Raw genomic sequence first — 16,192 nt, 5'->3', positions numbered from 1 at the left:
AAAATATATATATACTAATGTCAATTTGTCCTTTACTATAGCCTTGACATATACAAATATTGTTTCAAACTTAACATCTCTTATCCTGTTAAATTTCTTATATTTCTATGAACTTCCTGTGAGTCCTGGACTAATACCTCCGTGAACTTGAATTCACAACCTACTGTGACAGCTTCAGAATTGGAATTCAGTTTATTATAGCAAAATCTCAAAACAAAATGTGGTTTCAGTAAGTGACTATGAAATAGTCAGATTGTCATTAAAAACCCAATGTATTTTAGGGAAGAAAATGTTCTGTCCTTATCCATTCTGACCTGTACGTGACTGGAGTCCCACAATGGTTGACTCTAAACTACTCCCCGAAGTGAGATTCCTCCACTGACATGGGTATTGCTATGCCTTCTTTGCAAGTTGAATCCGAACATGCTCGTCCCATAAGAAAAAACTTAAAAAATATATAAGGTATCAATGGAGGATTCCGCCACCTTCAGTGAAATAGGATGTTCTGAATTAACGTTAAACATTGTCAATCAATTTCATTTTATTGTCCAAGTTGAAATGAATTTGGGGTATATTGCTCATATCTTAAAAAATAGCAAGTCAATAAATAATAACAGTAAAATAAAGAAAATAAATAATAACAGTAAAATAAAGAAAATAAACCTATCATAGATCTAACTATAATTAAAATATGTATTAGAACTAGTCTAACAGATTAAAATCAGTGACTCTCACCATGAGTGTATATTCTTGTCCATATATCAAACTCCTGTTGAAGGTTTTTATAGAGAAGAGCACAAACAAGGTCCGGAACCAATTGTCCTGCATCTGAGGTATTGCAGCCTCACACTGGCATGATTAGAGATCAACCTGAGTAAATGATGGATGGAGAACAATGAGGATATAGAGATTGAGTTGTGAAGCCATAACCCTTGAAATTGGATACATGCTTGAAAAGGGAAGAAATTGCTGTGTTTATGGGGAAAGAGCTGGTGGAGTGGGACAAATTGAGATAGCTTTCAAATAGCATGATGGGCCTGTGTCGTTGGATTCTATGATTATTTAACCTTTCTGTTCCTTGGATTATGTGCGCTGCAACTCCAATGTTATAGTTTGGATTATTCCCTTTCTTCTTGCCCTCCATTTAATGATTTCATAATTTTGTGGTTTAGTAATATCCATTTCTACGAAGGTGTGCTTGTGCCGTGTTATGATATATCAACATTATAAGTATTAAATATCTTTTCCCCTGGCCAAGAGCACACTGAATCATATGGACTATAAGTCTGTAATCTGGGCAAGACCATGTTACTCCATTTCAATTGGTGCTGCTGAGAGAAATGCATTTGGTCTCCACATCCCTGAGCTTTGAGAAAGAAGAAAAAAATATTTGAGTTCCTGCTTGCAATTGCTACTCGCTGACCACTGCACAAGTTATCTATATGTAAATGCTGGTGAAGGCATAATAACCCTGATGCCTCTTGATTGAAGCGCTTACTGATGCTTGCGTCAAGAGTCACCCAGGAATAATGGCCACTGAATGGAAGAATGGTTCTAGATTGCTGTAATCCATTATGAATGATCACTTTCAGAAGCAGAGGTGTAAGAGGAGAAACTCTCAAACAGGTTCATTTTGAAATTGACTTTGATATCATGAGATGACAGGACAACTGATCTACTCACCTTTGACTTTAGTCTGGAAACTGTGATTTTTTTTTGTGTCCCATCTAGTACCTGGATAAGGTAGAAATGGAGATGCGGACTTGTGAGGAACCTCGGCCTCCTAATGGACCATCCCCTATTGCGACAGCTTCAGGTCAAAGGTGAGCCATGAGGTCAAAACCCTAAATTGTTCAAGAAGATTGCTGTAGAAATGCACCAAGGATGCAGTATATTTATTTTTATTTTATTTGGAAAATTTAGTTGTGTCGGGTTATATCCGAAGTTTATATTTCAAGTTAAACTTTGGTGCAAAAGAAAGTTTAATAATTTTATTTGTGTTAAATTGATGATTAGAATGTGATTTAATGCTTTCAAAAATTACAGACATGGCTATTTACTTACAATTGAAGTGTTAAGTACACTATGAGTATATTTACTCAGTTAATGACTTGTTAATCTTATTCTTCACATAGTGAGTATGGCTTTGCTGAAAAAGTTGTAGAAGGAATCTCCCTTACTGTGAATTCCATCATTATCAAAATCAAAGCAAAAGCTTTCAATGCATCTTTTGAATTGTCCCAGCTACAAATACATAGTGTAAATACAAGTTGGAAACAAAGTGACTTGCGATTTACCCGAATACAAGATCCTCAGCGTGGGGAGGTAAATACTTTATTTTTGGATTATTGCCCTTTGCTGCTTCATTCCATATTTAATAGTGTATCTGAAATTTGCTTTTATTTTGCTAATTATCAAAAAAAGTTTTTTAATTGACAGTTTCAAATTCTGTTTGTGTGCAAAAATACTAGAATTGTTTAACTCTATGGGCCCGACAAACCTGTATAATTGGTGGTATGTTGTGTAGAGAACTTCCAGAACCTATTGGGCAGCACAGAAGCACACATGGCTAGCATTGTGGCTTCACAGTGCCAGGGTCCCAGGTTCGATTCCATTCTGGGTCACTGTGTGGAGTCTGCACGTTCTCCCTGTGTCTGCGTGGGTTTCCTCCGAGTGCTCCGGTTTCCTCCCACAGTCCAAAGATGTGCAGGTTAGATGGATTGGCCTTGCTAAATTGCCCTTAGTGTTCAAAAAAGATTAGGAGGGGTTATTGAGTTATGGGATGGTAGTGAGGGCTTAAATGGGTCGGTGCAGACTCGATGGGCTGAATGGCCTCCTTCTGCACTGTATGTTCTATTCTGAAGCACTTTCTAAACTCAGGGAGTGGTTCACGAATTAGCCTGCCAATTGGAGGTGCCTGTGCCTCAGAGACAGCAATCTGTTGAAGAAATCCAACAGTCTGACCACACATTGCCCTTGGAGTGTTGGTCTCCTCTGAGCTTGGGACTTGTACAGATATGTTCACAATGATACCATGAGTCTACATTAGCTGGTACTGAGGCATAGGAAAGCTGAAACACCTATTGAAGGAATGCTTTGTCTCTGTGATAAATGTTCATATCATAGGATGGTTACAGAAAAGAAGGAAGCCATTTGACCCATCTTATCTGTGCTGTTCCTCTGCAGGAGCAATTCACCTGTGCCCTTTACCCACAGCTCTGCACATTTTTCCTTTTCAAATAACCACCCAATTCCCTTTTGAATGACTCGACTGAACCTGCCTCCATCACACATTCAGGCAGTGCATTTCTGATCCTAACCACTCACTGTAAAAACGATTTACCTTGTCACCTTGGCTTCTTTTGCCAACTACCTTAAATCTGCGCCATGTAGTTCTCAATCCTTCCACCAATGGGAACACTTTCTATTTATCTACTCTGCCCAAGCCCCTCGTGTGACTTTTAATATCGCTATCAAATCCCCTCTCAGCCTCCTCTTTGCCCTGGAGAACAGTACTAGCTTTTCCAATCCTCATCCTTGGAACCATTCCTGTGAATCTTTTTCAAAGATGTGCAGGTTAGGTGGATTGGTCATGTAAATTGTCCCTTTGTGTCCAAAAGTTGGGTGGGATTACGGGTTTGCAGAGGAGTGGGCCTCGGTGGGGTGCTCTTTCGAAGGGTCGGAGACTCGATGGGCTGAATGGCCTCCTTCTGCACTGTAAGGATCATATAATTTTATTGAATGGTGGAGTATTGCAAATAGATCTGGCAGACAGGCCTGGGCTAACTTGTTTTCTGTTTTCTTTTCTGCTTTTCCCCCAGAGACAACTAACCTTTATTTTTGACCTCTATGGCATTTTTAGAGTTGTCAGAAAATCACTTGTAGCAAAGTGCCTCTTAAGCTGTGTGCCACTCTGAATTTCTTAAACTAGATACAAGATTTGATGGTGCTGTAATTTAAAAACATGCCTGTAGTACTTTAGTTTTATGCAGTAATTCCCAGTTGTCGTCCTTGGTTTGATTTACTTAAGGAGAATCCTCTTGTTTGCTGCTGCTGATTGACAATTCATTTACTTCTTGAATGCTTAGGTCCTGACATTTAAGGAGATTACCTGGCAGATGATCCGAATAGAGGCAGATGCTATCCAGAGCGAGGAACATGACATCTTGAGTGCACCAGTGAGGCTCATCACAAACCAGTCCAAACTGAAAGTCAGCTTGAAGCGAAGGGTACAAAGTAGAATTTTCTGTTTTTTTTTTTTGCGGGGGGGGGGCAAGAAAGTAAAGCAATGTCATGATGCAATGTTCTAGGCATGCAATGCCAAAATGGATGAAAGGCTGAAGTGCAAAGTTATTGATTAAGATTGACAGGTTAAGAGAACACACAAGTAAAACGGGCTCAGTTTTAAAAAATATGTTTGTAAGCAGTATTTAAAAAATGCCTTTTAAGAAGCTCATAACATGAAAAAAAACTATTAAAAAGTTGTTTGGCTTGCCACAATTATGAAATATTTGAGTTGCAGCCAGAAGACTTGCAATATTAATTAACAGTAGACTTTTAATTCCAGATTTCACCATCTGACATAGAAGGATTCAAACCCGGTTCCTGGAGCATTGCGCTGGGTCTCTGGATTACTAGTCCAGTGACAATATCACTACGCCACTGCAACTCAGACCTTACTACCCACATTACTGCGATTTGACTGGGAAATTCCAAAAAGCAGTTAATTAGACCAATTAACTTTTAAATTACATTCTCGATGCTCTATCAGCATGGCTGGTGCTTGACTGTGATATTCTTCTCCCTTTGGTATCCCAAGTATGTAAATCAATAATAAAGATGTATCCATTGTCATAATTGTGTTTTTCATGCAGTTGTATTGTGTCAGTGCTTGGAAGACATTTTTAGCAGAATGAGTTTGGTGCAACTGGATGTATTGGGTCTCTGATAAGGTTAAAGAATGTTTAATGTTTTTCTTATTTTATCTTCAACAGCTAAAGGATTGTAATGTGGTGGCATCAAAGCTGGTGCTTATATTGGATGATTTGTTGTGGGTTTTGACCGACTCCCAGTTGAAGGCAATGACACAGTATTCTAAATCTTTGAGTGAAGCCATAGAAAAATCTGCACAGCAAAGAAAGAGTATGGCTTCTGAACCCACCCAGGTCTGTATTTGCCGTTCTATTTGAGTTTTTTGTGAATTGCAAATGCAAATTGGAATAAGTGACGTATAATGTACAATGTGTATAACGTACAATGTATCATTTTAAATTGAATTTCTATGCATTTGTGTGTTAAAAAGGGTAAAACAAATTTCAGTTAAAGATATGGGTTAAAAGGAGTAGAAATTTCAGGGATTCTGGGGAAAAAGTAGAAAAACTTTACTGTTGCCTAGTTACAGTGTTCTAGGGACACATATTGAGAGAGGGGATGTTCAGTGTGTGTCAGAGAGAAGGCAGGGATTTTTAGCATTCTGAGAAGAAAATATGAGGCTAGTGAGACAGTAGTTAACTGAATAATCAGTTATAGGACTCAGTAAAGTGATCAGTTTCGTGGAGGTGCTAGGAGGACTGCATTTAGGGAACTCACTTGTTTGCTCTGCAGTTGAAGAAACATTTGAGTATAGAGTGACTGTGGGAGAGGTATAAGTGAGTGAGAAGCATCAAGTGAATGCTAAGGAATTCACCAGAAGAAAACAGTTTGCATGTGCTAGTCCTTTGTATCAAGAGAGCGGTAACTCTTCACTAGTTTGTGTGTCTGTAAAGATATTACTGAGTTTAAAAAAAATAGTGGGAATTTGAATTGTCTTTTTGCGTTTGTATTGAGATCTTTCCAATCTTTTTGTGTGATGTAATGCAGTTCATTTTTCTTGCTTTAATAAAATTTTCATTCCTTTTACCAAAAGGTCATCGGCAAACTCCTGTGAATTTGTTCAGTTATATTCCTCCACGATTTATTTTTCAAAATTTTAGATATATGAAGTCAGGTTTCCCTCTGGGATCTGGCGTATCAAGTATTGATGGCAACTAGGATCATAACAATAAATAATAATATACTAATCGCTTATTGTCACAAGTAGACTTTAATGACGTTACTGTGATAAGCCCCTCATCGCCACATTCCGGCGCCTGTTTGGGGAGGCTAGTACAGGAATTGAACCCGCGCTGCTTGCCTTGTTCTGCATTACAAGCCAGCTATTTAGCCCACTGTGCTAAACATAAATTGGTACCATTGCCAAGGCTTGCAATTGGTTGCAAAAGTAGCTGTGAAAACACAAGTGTGTGTGCTTTATTATATCTTTTAATTCTCAAGGGGCAGTTGTGGCAATTGTTTGCATTTCTTTTTTAAAATTTCATAGATTTGAATCTTTATAGAATGAAAACTTCACAGCACCATGACATATGCTCAAGGTGAATCATTTGCATGTAAATGTTAATGGGTGAGTGATACTGAGGCCTAATCTCATTGTTGAATTCATTTATGACTGAGATAGGCAGGTTTTTCAGGGTATCAAGGGATATGAGGAATGGGCAGAAAGGTGGTGTTGAAGCCCAAGATCAGCCATGTTCATATTGAATGGCAGATCAGGCTCCACAGGCCATATGGCCTACTCCTCCTACTTGTGTTCATCACTCCTCGAATTGCACATACCCAGGAATGTAACAAAACAATGAATCCTTTGAGAATTGCCAATTATCTCAAATGAGAATAAAACCCAAGTGGTTTGCATTTGGTCTGAGCCCTGTGATAAAATCAGTATCTATAATTCAAGCCCAAAAATAGTTTATCAGCCAAATGATAGTATATGTAAATTAATCTAAATTAAATTTTCCTTCAATTTCTTTCTCAGCATAGTGCAACTGACAGTTGTCTGAAGGAGATTAGAATGAAACTGTTTGAGTATGTTGTTTAATAGTACTATTTAATAGTTAATAATTAGATATAATAATTTTATTAAGCAGGTGCTTAATACAGTTTTAATCCAGAGTCTGGTGTTCTTTTTCTATGGTTTGTAATTTAAAGCTTGTTAAGAGGTTAACCTGCTGGGTTGTGTCCCCGAAAGTCATGTATTTCAAATATTTTCTGTTGGGCAATGTTATAAAATATTGCCCTCTACTGATGAGACATACTCAATGCATAATTGTGCATTTACAATGACTTCCAATCAATTACTTTTATTCATTCTTTTCCTACTCGCCGCCTTCCTTTCGTGTTCATGTTTACTTCGTTATGCTTTCATGGACAACATGCCATTTATTTGACTCTTTAGGGGATTGACACAACCCAGCCTTATCCCAATCCTCACTCAGTATTCACACTTGAGCAATTCTGGCAATGGTTGCAAGACAGCAACTGGGTGCAGAAAACCTTCCCAATTTTATTTTTGCTCTCCCTAACCAAGGGATGCCGAGGCCAATTGTAACACCTCAACTGCAGCCCTGGCTGAAAGTAATGCAGCATGGAATCAACCTTGGGATCTACCTCGTCTATCTGATTTATGCACTCAGTGCCTCAAGCAATAAAGTGGTTGTGGGAGCGATTATTCAACCTTTTCCCAAAATATTCTGAATTGCCTGCTATTTCATGTGTGTGTGGTTGGAGAGGGGGGGGAGGGGGGATTAATCCGTCTGCAATATATTTCTACTTAAAAACACATTAACTAACAAATTATACAATTAAGTTGACTTCTAAGATTACATTTTGTGTTATGCTTACCTGGATCATTTACGAAATCCCATGATATTGAAATAGGGCGCTGTAGGAAAATCTAAACCAACTAAACAAAAATAATAAATAAATAGGATACCTGCTGAGATAATGGTAAATTACAGAAATTATTTATGGTGGGAGCAGCATCATTTCTAGCATTCATTATGTTAGTTCCATCACAGGGCAGCACGGTGGCCTAGTGGTTAGCACAACCGCCTCACGGCGCTGAGGTCCCAGGTTCGATCCCGGCTCTGGGTCACTGTCCGTGTGGAGTTTGCACATTCTCCCCGTGTCTGCGTGGGTTTCGCCCCCACAACCCAAAAATGTGCAGAGTAGGTGGATTGGCCACGCTAAATTGCCCCTTAATAGAAAAATAAATAAATAATTGGGTAATCTAAATTTATAAAAAAAAAAATGTTAGTTCCATCACTCACTGCATGCTTAATTTATAATTCGTTATATTGGCGTCTTTAATATGGAAAGTCTCTCTGGTGTTTCAGAGTGAGTGAGAAAGAATAACCAGAGAGGTTGGGAAGGGTGGCTTAATGGCTTGTTAGCAGAGATGGGATGAAAGGGAAGTTCGGCAGCAGTTGGAGAAAGCAGAGTGAAGGCACCTGAAGATAGATCCAAGAAGCTTTGAGATTTTACATGGGTCTGGTTTAGCCTGTGCAAGTGCTTGGGCAAGAGGATAAAGCTGGTGGCAAGGAAACAGAATTTATTCTGAAACTTGAAAGCAGTATCTCTGGAAAAGTGAGAACAATTACATCAGGCAGTATAATTAATTGCCATCTCTGAGCCATCTATGTAATTAACTTAGACCCTCTTTTGATTTGTTTTAAATTATTCTCTCATGGCAAAGTACTTTAAATGTTTGTTCACCTAAATTTATATTGATAGAATTGATTTAGCATTTCTATATTCTCCTTTCCAGAGTGCAACTCCGGTTCCCATTTCCCAACAGGTGAGAACACCACAAACTACAGCAGCAGCTGATCAGAATGATGCCCTTGCCAAACTCTTCAATGCTTTTGATGTAAAGGAAACATCTCACCATTTAATAATTTCTCATTTGGATCTGCACATCTGTGACGACATTCATGTGAGGGAAAGAGGTACAGAGTGCACTGGCTTTTATGGCCCCAAGAACTGTAATGATTAGATTGAAACCTGGAATTCTGTATAATGTTTGTTTTAACAATACTCTGACTTTTTTGGTACACATTGCATGGATTTATTAATTGAAAGATTTCACAGATTTCAAATAATGTATTATGAAACTCAAAAATGGAACTAGTCTAGTAAAGTTAATACAAATTTTGCCCATGTGCAGTTAAATAAAAGCAGTGTTCATAATTTGTTTATTTTGTGTATTGCTTGCCTTGTTGCTGAATTCACCAAACAATTTAAAGAGGACAGATTCAGCTACTAAGTGACAAGTAGATCAATGAAACATTAATTATAAAATATGCATGTGTATATAATGAAAGCATATGAAGGATATTGAATGATGTACTCAAACCTTGTAGTCAGAGAACACATTTTGTGGACAATGGTAGGTCTGTAGCCTTGGCTTATCGATTGGATTGCACATCTCCAGTGTAAATGTAAATGGGAATAAAATTTATATCAACTCCCTTAATTTGGCATTTAATGATTGCTGAGAAGAAATGCTGAAATTCACAACCAGTGTAATTACTTAATGAGTACTTGCTGGGGATTCATAGGCGAGTTTGTTTTGCAGGATGCATCTTGCTCATTAATCTAGAATTTACAGTGTTGATCACGAAAGCTATTTTGCATGTTCTAATGAGGATGGCATCTTGTTAATTACATAAATCAACATTGATATGCGATTTGAGCAATTGTAGCTCATCCACCTACATCCTCCTCCTCCTTCAGGTACCATGCCCTAAGAAGGCATTGGTGACCATGGACGTCCAATGGATTGGTCCATGATTATGCCTGGCAAAATACTGCAGTAGTTGAAACTATTCCACTCTTTGCCTCCTGCCATCAACGATATTGGAAGAATTGACAGGCTAATAATAAATCTGTTTGTCCACATTATGCATGACCCTTCCATGACCATCAAGTCCTGAATCTAGAATCTACGGCACGGAGACAGGCCCTTTGGCCCGAACTGGTCCATGCCAACCAAAAAGCCCATCTAAGCTAACCCCATTTGCCTGCATTTGGCCCATATCCCTCTAAACCTTTCCTATCCATGTATCTGTCCAAATGCCTTTTAAATGTTGTCAACGTCCCTGCCTCAACCACGTCCTCCGGCAGCTCATTCCACATATGTACCACCTTCTGTGTAAAAAGTTGCTCCTCAAGTTCCCATTAATTCTTTCCCCTCTTAACCACTTAACTTAAACCTACGCCCTCTAGTTCTCAATTTCCCCCAACCCTGGGAAAAAGACTGAGTGCATTCATCCTATCCATGCCTCTCATGATCTTGTACACCTCTATCAGATCACCCTTCAGTCTCCTACGCTCCAAAGAAAAAAGTCCTAGCCTGTCCAATCTCTCTCTGAAACTCAGTCCCTTGAGTCCTGGCAACATCCTTGTAAAACTCTTCTACACTCTCTCCAGTTTCATAACCTCTTTCCTATAGCAAGGCGACCAAAACTGAACACAATACTCCAGGTGCTGCCTCACCAACGTCCTGTAATATTAATAATATAATTGCAACATAACTTCCCTAAGTGGGACTTGAGCATCTGGCCTCGAGGTAGGGATGTTCATTCACCTACATAAGACAATGTTTTTCATAGTTATGTAATTTACAGTGCAGAAGGAGGCCATTCAGCCCATTGGGTTTGCACCGTCCCTTGGAAAGAGAACCTTCCATCCTATCCCAGTAGCCCCACCCAGCCTTTTTGGACACTAAGGGCTATTTAGCATGGCCAAATCCACCAAAGCTGCTCATCTTTGGGCTGTGGGTGGAAACCGGATCACCTGGAGGAAATCTTCGCTGTCCTAGGCATCCAACTGCCCCTGAAATGATACCAAGATACAAAAATGTAATTGCAAGGTTTTGGGCTCGGTGATTGACCCAAGTTACATCATATGAAGAGCTATCACCTTACATTAAAATGCTGAATTTGTCTTTGATCAGTTCCACTATTGAGATTTACTTTGATATAGTATTATGGATATACCTCTCGATGCCTGCTCAATGCCAATAAATATTTTTTGAAATCCCTGCCCTCGATAATTTCCTTTCAAGAATTTAAGATTCTCTGGTTCTCAGTTATGAGTCAAAACTGACAGCAGAAATTAGCCAGATGGTTCAATGTTTGAAAATGGGCATCATATTTGATAAGTTTCATGGTTCTACTTATTGGCTGCTCCATTGTGACTGAATCAACAAAATGATGAGTCTACTGACACCCAAGAACTCATGTGAAATTTCATCTGAATTAATTTGATTCATGGATTATGCTTGTTCTATTTTATTTCTTCCAACATGTGCAGTACCTTACATTTAACCGTACTGAATGTCATCTCCTGTCTGGTTAATTGTATATTTTATCCAATTCATTTAGTACACTCTTTTTATTGTCTTATCAAAACTTAACTGTCGCACCATATTAGCAGGACTGCAAACTCAATGCATTTAAGAATGTAACAACACAAATAGTTTCTGCAGGAGCATATGACTAATCAAACCAGGAAGGTTATGCTGAACTTCTCTACATAAGTTCAATTATCCTGTTCCATCACCATATCTTTTGATTTCCTTGAATGCCCAAAGAATGTACTCCTCGACTGAGTATCTTCTGAGGTAGAGAATTCCAAAGATTTACAACACTGTGAATTTTTGTTATCACAGTCCTAAATGACTGACCCGTTATCCTGAAATTATCAACGCAAGACTCTCCAGCTAGCCAAAACAGCCTTTCAACATCTTACCCTGTCAAGCCTTCCAAGAAAATTATACGTTTCAATGAGATCACCCCTCATGTTTGAAATTGGAAAGTATATAGGCCAGTCTACTCATTAAGTTCCTGAATCCAAATCAGAGTGACATCACTTCCTTAGTCAATTCCTTATCTATTTCCTGATTTTGCCTCAAATTCTCACTGTTAAACTTGTTTCGTAGCTTGTTGGGCAGAACACAATCCAAGACTTTTCAGAAATCTGTTATTTTCAGTTACTGATATTTGGTTGGCCACATGTAAAGCTCACCTGTGTCTACCAAGGTTTGAATTCAAGTTTATCAAGTTTGGTGAAAGTGGGTGAATCGTTAGCTTGCTTATGAATTGATGGTAAGGATGATGTTTAAGGAAAAATATATATAATTTCAATTGTTATTTTGAGTTTGTTGATCTAGTTCTAATATCTTTATTTTCAAACATTTTTTGACAGGGTTTCCAAAACAGATCACGGGTGGAGCCATGCAATTGTCTTTTACACAGATTTCAGTGGATTACTATCCCTATCACAGAGCAGGTATAATATTAAAATGTAATGAAAACCTAAAGTATACATTCAACCTCCTCCAACCCGACATCATGGTGTTTGCTCTTCAATTGTCAGTTTCTATCCTCCTTTGTTTTTCCATCCACTCCACCATTGTTTGCAAAGCTTTAGCTATCTCAGCCCAACTCTCTCTCTTTCAGAACTCTCTCTTTCAGCACCCCCCCCGTACTGTCACTGTTCAAAAAGCTCATCTTTTCAATCATGCTGTGTCATTTTTCCTCATTGCTCCTGTTATCTGATTCTTAAACAACAAATAGTTATATTTTATTTTTATTTCATTTATTTATTTATATTTTATTTATATTTTGCTTTTAACATTGAAAAATGCACGAACACCAGGGGCAGGATTCCCCTCCCCGCCACGCCACATTTTTGCCCCGACCCACCGGTGTGATTCTCCGTTACGCCGGCCGGTCAATGGGGGTTTCCCATTGTGGAGCTGCCCCACGCTGTCAGGAAACCTCCGGGCGCTGGCAAAATGGAGAATTCTGCCCCAGGTGCCTGCTGACCATCTGGGGCGAGAACACCGGAGGTGATCATCTCCCTGGAAGCAGAAAAGGTCTTCAACAGGGTCGAATGGAAGTACCTCATAGTGGTACTGAAACAGTTTGGGTTTGGTCCAGGAATTACAGCATGGGTAAAACTATTGTAATGTGCTCCTTTGGTGCGCATATGTACGGACAAACAGAACCAGCTCCAGATACTTCTGGCAGCATGAGGCAGGGTTATCCCTGCTACTGTTCGCTCTGGCAATCAAGCCACTGGCGATTGCCCTCAGAGCGGCAAAGGGAAGACAGGAAACAGTCTCGCTCTGTACGGATGACTTGCTCCTCGACATCTCAAATCCGCTGGCTAGCATGGAAAAGATAATGAAACTCCTGAATGAGTTTGGAGCCTTCTCGGGTTACAAACGTAACCGGAGTAAGAGTGAGATCTTCCCTGTGAACCCACAGTGGGAAGGGGCAGAGCTCAGGAGGCTGCTGTTCAAACTGGCCCAGACCTAATTCCGATATTTGGGGATCCAAATTGCCCATGACTGGACACAGATCCACAAGTGGAACCTGACTAGTCTGGTGGAAGCGGTTAAAAGGGACCTGCAGAGGTGGGTCTCACTCCCAATCTCCCTAGCAGGGAGAGTGCAGACAATCAAGATGAACGTGTTGTCCAGTTTCCTTTTCCTGTTCAAATTCCTCCTGATCTACATTCCGGGGGGAGTGCGAGGCTTAAGGTAAAAGAAGATCCCGCTGAGGAAGAGGAATGTGGGAGGCCTGGCCCTCCCGAACCCCCAGCTCTACCACTGGGTGGCTAATGCAGAAAGGTTATGGGGATGCGTCAAGGAACCAAGAGCATAGTTGGTCAGAATGGAGGAGAGTTCCTGCACAGGGGACATCCCTCTGAGCGCTGGCCACACCACACTTTAATTCCCCCAATTCTCAAAAAAGCCCAGTGGTAGTGGCCATACTTCAACCATGGAACCAAATACGACAGCACTTCGGACTGACCCAGATAGCCCCATCATCAAAAACCACAGGTTCCCCCCCCCCCCCACAACAATGGACACCATCTTCAAAAGGTGGGACATGAAATGAAAATCGCTTATTGTCACAAGTAGGCTTCAAATGAAGTTACTGTGAAAAGCCCCTAGTCGCCACATTCCAGCGCCTGTTCGGGGGGTCTGTTACGGGAATCGAACCGTGCTGCTGGCCTGCTTGGTCTGCTTTCAAAGCCAGCGATTTAGCCCTGTGACCATTAGGGACATGTTCACAGACGGCAGAGCAATGATCCTGGGGGAACTCGTGTACAAGTTTCAACTCCCGAAAGGAAATGAACTAAGGTACAGATCAAAAACTTCCTCCGCAAGGAAACAGCGACACTCCTCCAGACACCAGAACAACGACATTCCCCCAAACAGGGACCATTTCCCCGCAGCTACTGAAAAGCCCCATCCTGGGGGAGGACAGCCAACTACTGGCCCCCACACAGCTAAGTGGGTATACTTCGGGCCACCGCCTGACCCAGCAAGCACTCACACTCGTATCTTTTTTTCTTTTATTTTTTTCCCTGTGTTTTAAAATTATTTCCTGAACGATTGTGGTTGTAAATTCTTGTAGATATACATTTTGATTTTATCTTGTGTAAAGTATGTTGTGAAATGTTAAAACACAGAAACACAATCAGTTAGAATATCAACAATGGGCTGTTTGGCAGTATCATTAAAGACTTAGTCAAAGTTGATTTTAAATATTGCTTTAGCGTTTAGAAGAGAAAAGGAAGCTGGAGAGGCTTGGGGAGGGAATTCCAGAGCTTGTAACGGTTAATAGTTGTTTAACCACACTGGTTAACAGTGGATCGAGTGAAAGACTTGTGGGATATACGACAAGCTGGAGTTAAAAGAATGCATGGTTTTCAGTGGATTGTCAGGCTGGAGAAGTTTACAGAGATTGGGCAGGGAAAACCACTTAGTGATTTGAACCTGAAGATGCAAATTTTAAATTTTAAGCATTGGGGAGACTTGGTGCCATTATAGGTTAGTGTACACAAGAGATGATGGGTAAGCAAGATTAGGCATGGGAATGGATTCAGACATCATAGCTTTAAGTGGAAATAGACAGTCTTCATGATGTAAAGTATACAGGGTCAGAAGATCAACTTTATGTCACATAGAATGCTATGGTTACAGACAACCTGGTACAGTGTGAAGTGATGACCCAGGTGATACTTTTAAAAGACTGGGAACATTGCTTGAAGGGAAAATTTGCAATGGATGCCAGCAGGAATCTCGGAATAACTGGAATTCATTTCTTCCCTGACCCCACCAAAGGAATCTGACGTTTTGTGCTTTTAAAAAGTACATCTGAAGGATGGACTATAGAAGTGAAATTCCTGATTTGACTAGCTTTGTTTTGTAAAATACCATGTAGGAGACAACTGCCAGCACTGGATGTACTATAATGAATCCACAAAAACTAGAGCAACGTGGGCTAAAGAGTTACTGAAGGAATTCAAGTCCAATGTTGATATGCTAAAACAAGCAGCGAAGGATTATAGTAAATCAAAACCTACATCACCACCTCCACAAGGATCACCTCCCCATGTATTAATAGGTAAGCGTGTCTTTTGTTATTTAAAATAAGTAACACATTTTTCAAATATTGTGAGGGTAGGGGTCTTAAACCCTGGACTGTGATACAGATGTTCCAGTTATTTCTGAAAATGTTCACTAAAGTTGTAACTTGCAATACTAGTAGATTTAGGATAACAGAGGCATATGCAAATTTTTACTTCTATTTGTTTAAAGTTAGTGTGCTGACATACCTTTTGACAAAGCCACAGTTCTAAACAGTGACTAATTAAGGGCCATTCTCTTAAATGTATGATCTATTTTTTCTTAATAAATTTAGAGTACCCAATTATTTTTTCCAATTAAGGGGCAATTTAGCATGGCCAATCCACCTATCCTGCACATTTTTGGGTTGTGGGCAGACACAGGGAGAATATGCAAACTCCACACGGACAGTGACCCAGGGCCGTGACTCGAACCCGGGTCCTCAGCGCTGTAGGCAGCAATGCTAACCACTGTGCTGCCCTGTATGATGTGTTTTTGACACTAAAACCACTTAATGCTTCCTTAACTCCCAAACACGAGCCCAAGCTTTGATTTAACAAAATAGACTAAAAAGTTGTAAAGCCGTTAGCTTCTGCTTTATCAAAGCAGTACGACAGATTCATTGCCCTGCTTTGACTCATCATGCCCCAAAGAGTGCTAGGAATTTGCCACAGAAGGATCAATTAGAACCAAAGCTGATTTGGGGTTGTAAGATGTTCCAAATTTGTTTAGGTTCCACTTTCAAAATGATCAGACAGGACTTCAACCAACTCTGCTTTCTGATTGTAGCCTATTTGAAACTTCACCTGCACATCTCTCTTTATTGCCTGACGGATTTATTTGCTTGGCAAAGTACTATTCAAGAATCTCGATTGTGAATGAGCTGTG

The 16,192-nt window shown here is 39.9% G+C and overlaps 1 protein-coding gene across 1 annotated transcript in view; it reads left to right on the top strand.

The window, feature by feature from the left end:
* The window catches only part of uhrf1bp1l (UHRF1 binding protein 1-like), a 180,509-nt gene that overhangs the window by 66,182 nt on the left and 98,135 nt on the right, over positions 1-16,192 (top strand). Inside the window, 7 exon segments of the mRNA XM_038811302.1 lie at positions 1,732-1,823; positions 2,136-2,325; positions 4,089-4,229; positions 4,995-5,165; positions 8,642-8,822; positions 12,085-12,168; positions 15,120-15,302. Coding sequence (XP_038667230.1) covers positions 1,732-1,823; positions 2,136-2,325; positions 4,089-4,229; positions 4,995-5,165; positions 8,642-8,822; positions 12,085-12,168; positions 15,120-15,302 — 1,042 coding nt within the window.

The sequence above is a fragment of the Scyliorhinus canicula genome, chromosome 11, assembly GCF_902713615.1.
Source record: "Scyliorhinus canicula chromosome 11, sScyCan1.1, whole genome shotgun sequence".
Lineage (NCBI taxonomy): Eukaryota > Metazoa > Chordata > Chondrichthyes > Carcharhiniformes > Scyliorhinidae > Scyliorhinus > Scyliorhinus canicula.
The sequence above is the reverse complement of the archived record's forward strand: the minus strand, read 5'-3'. Positions and strand labels throughout refer to the sequence as shown.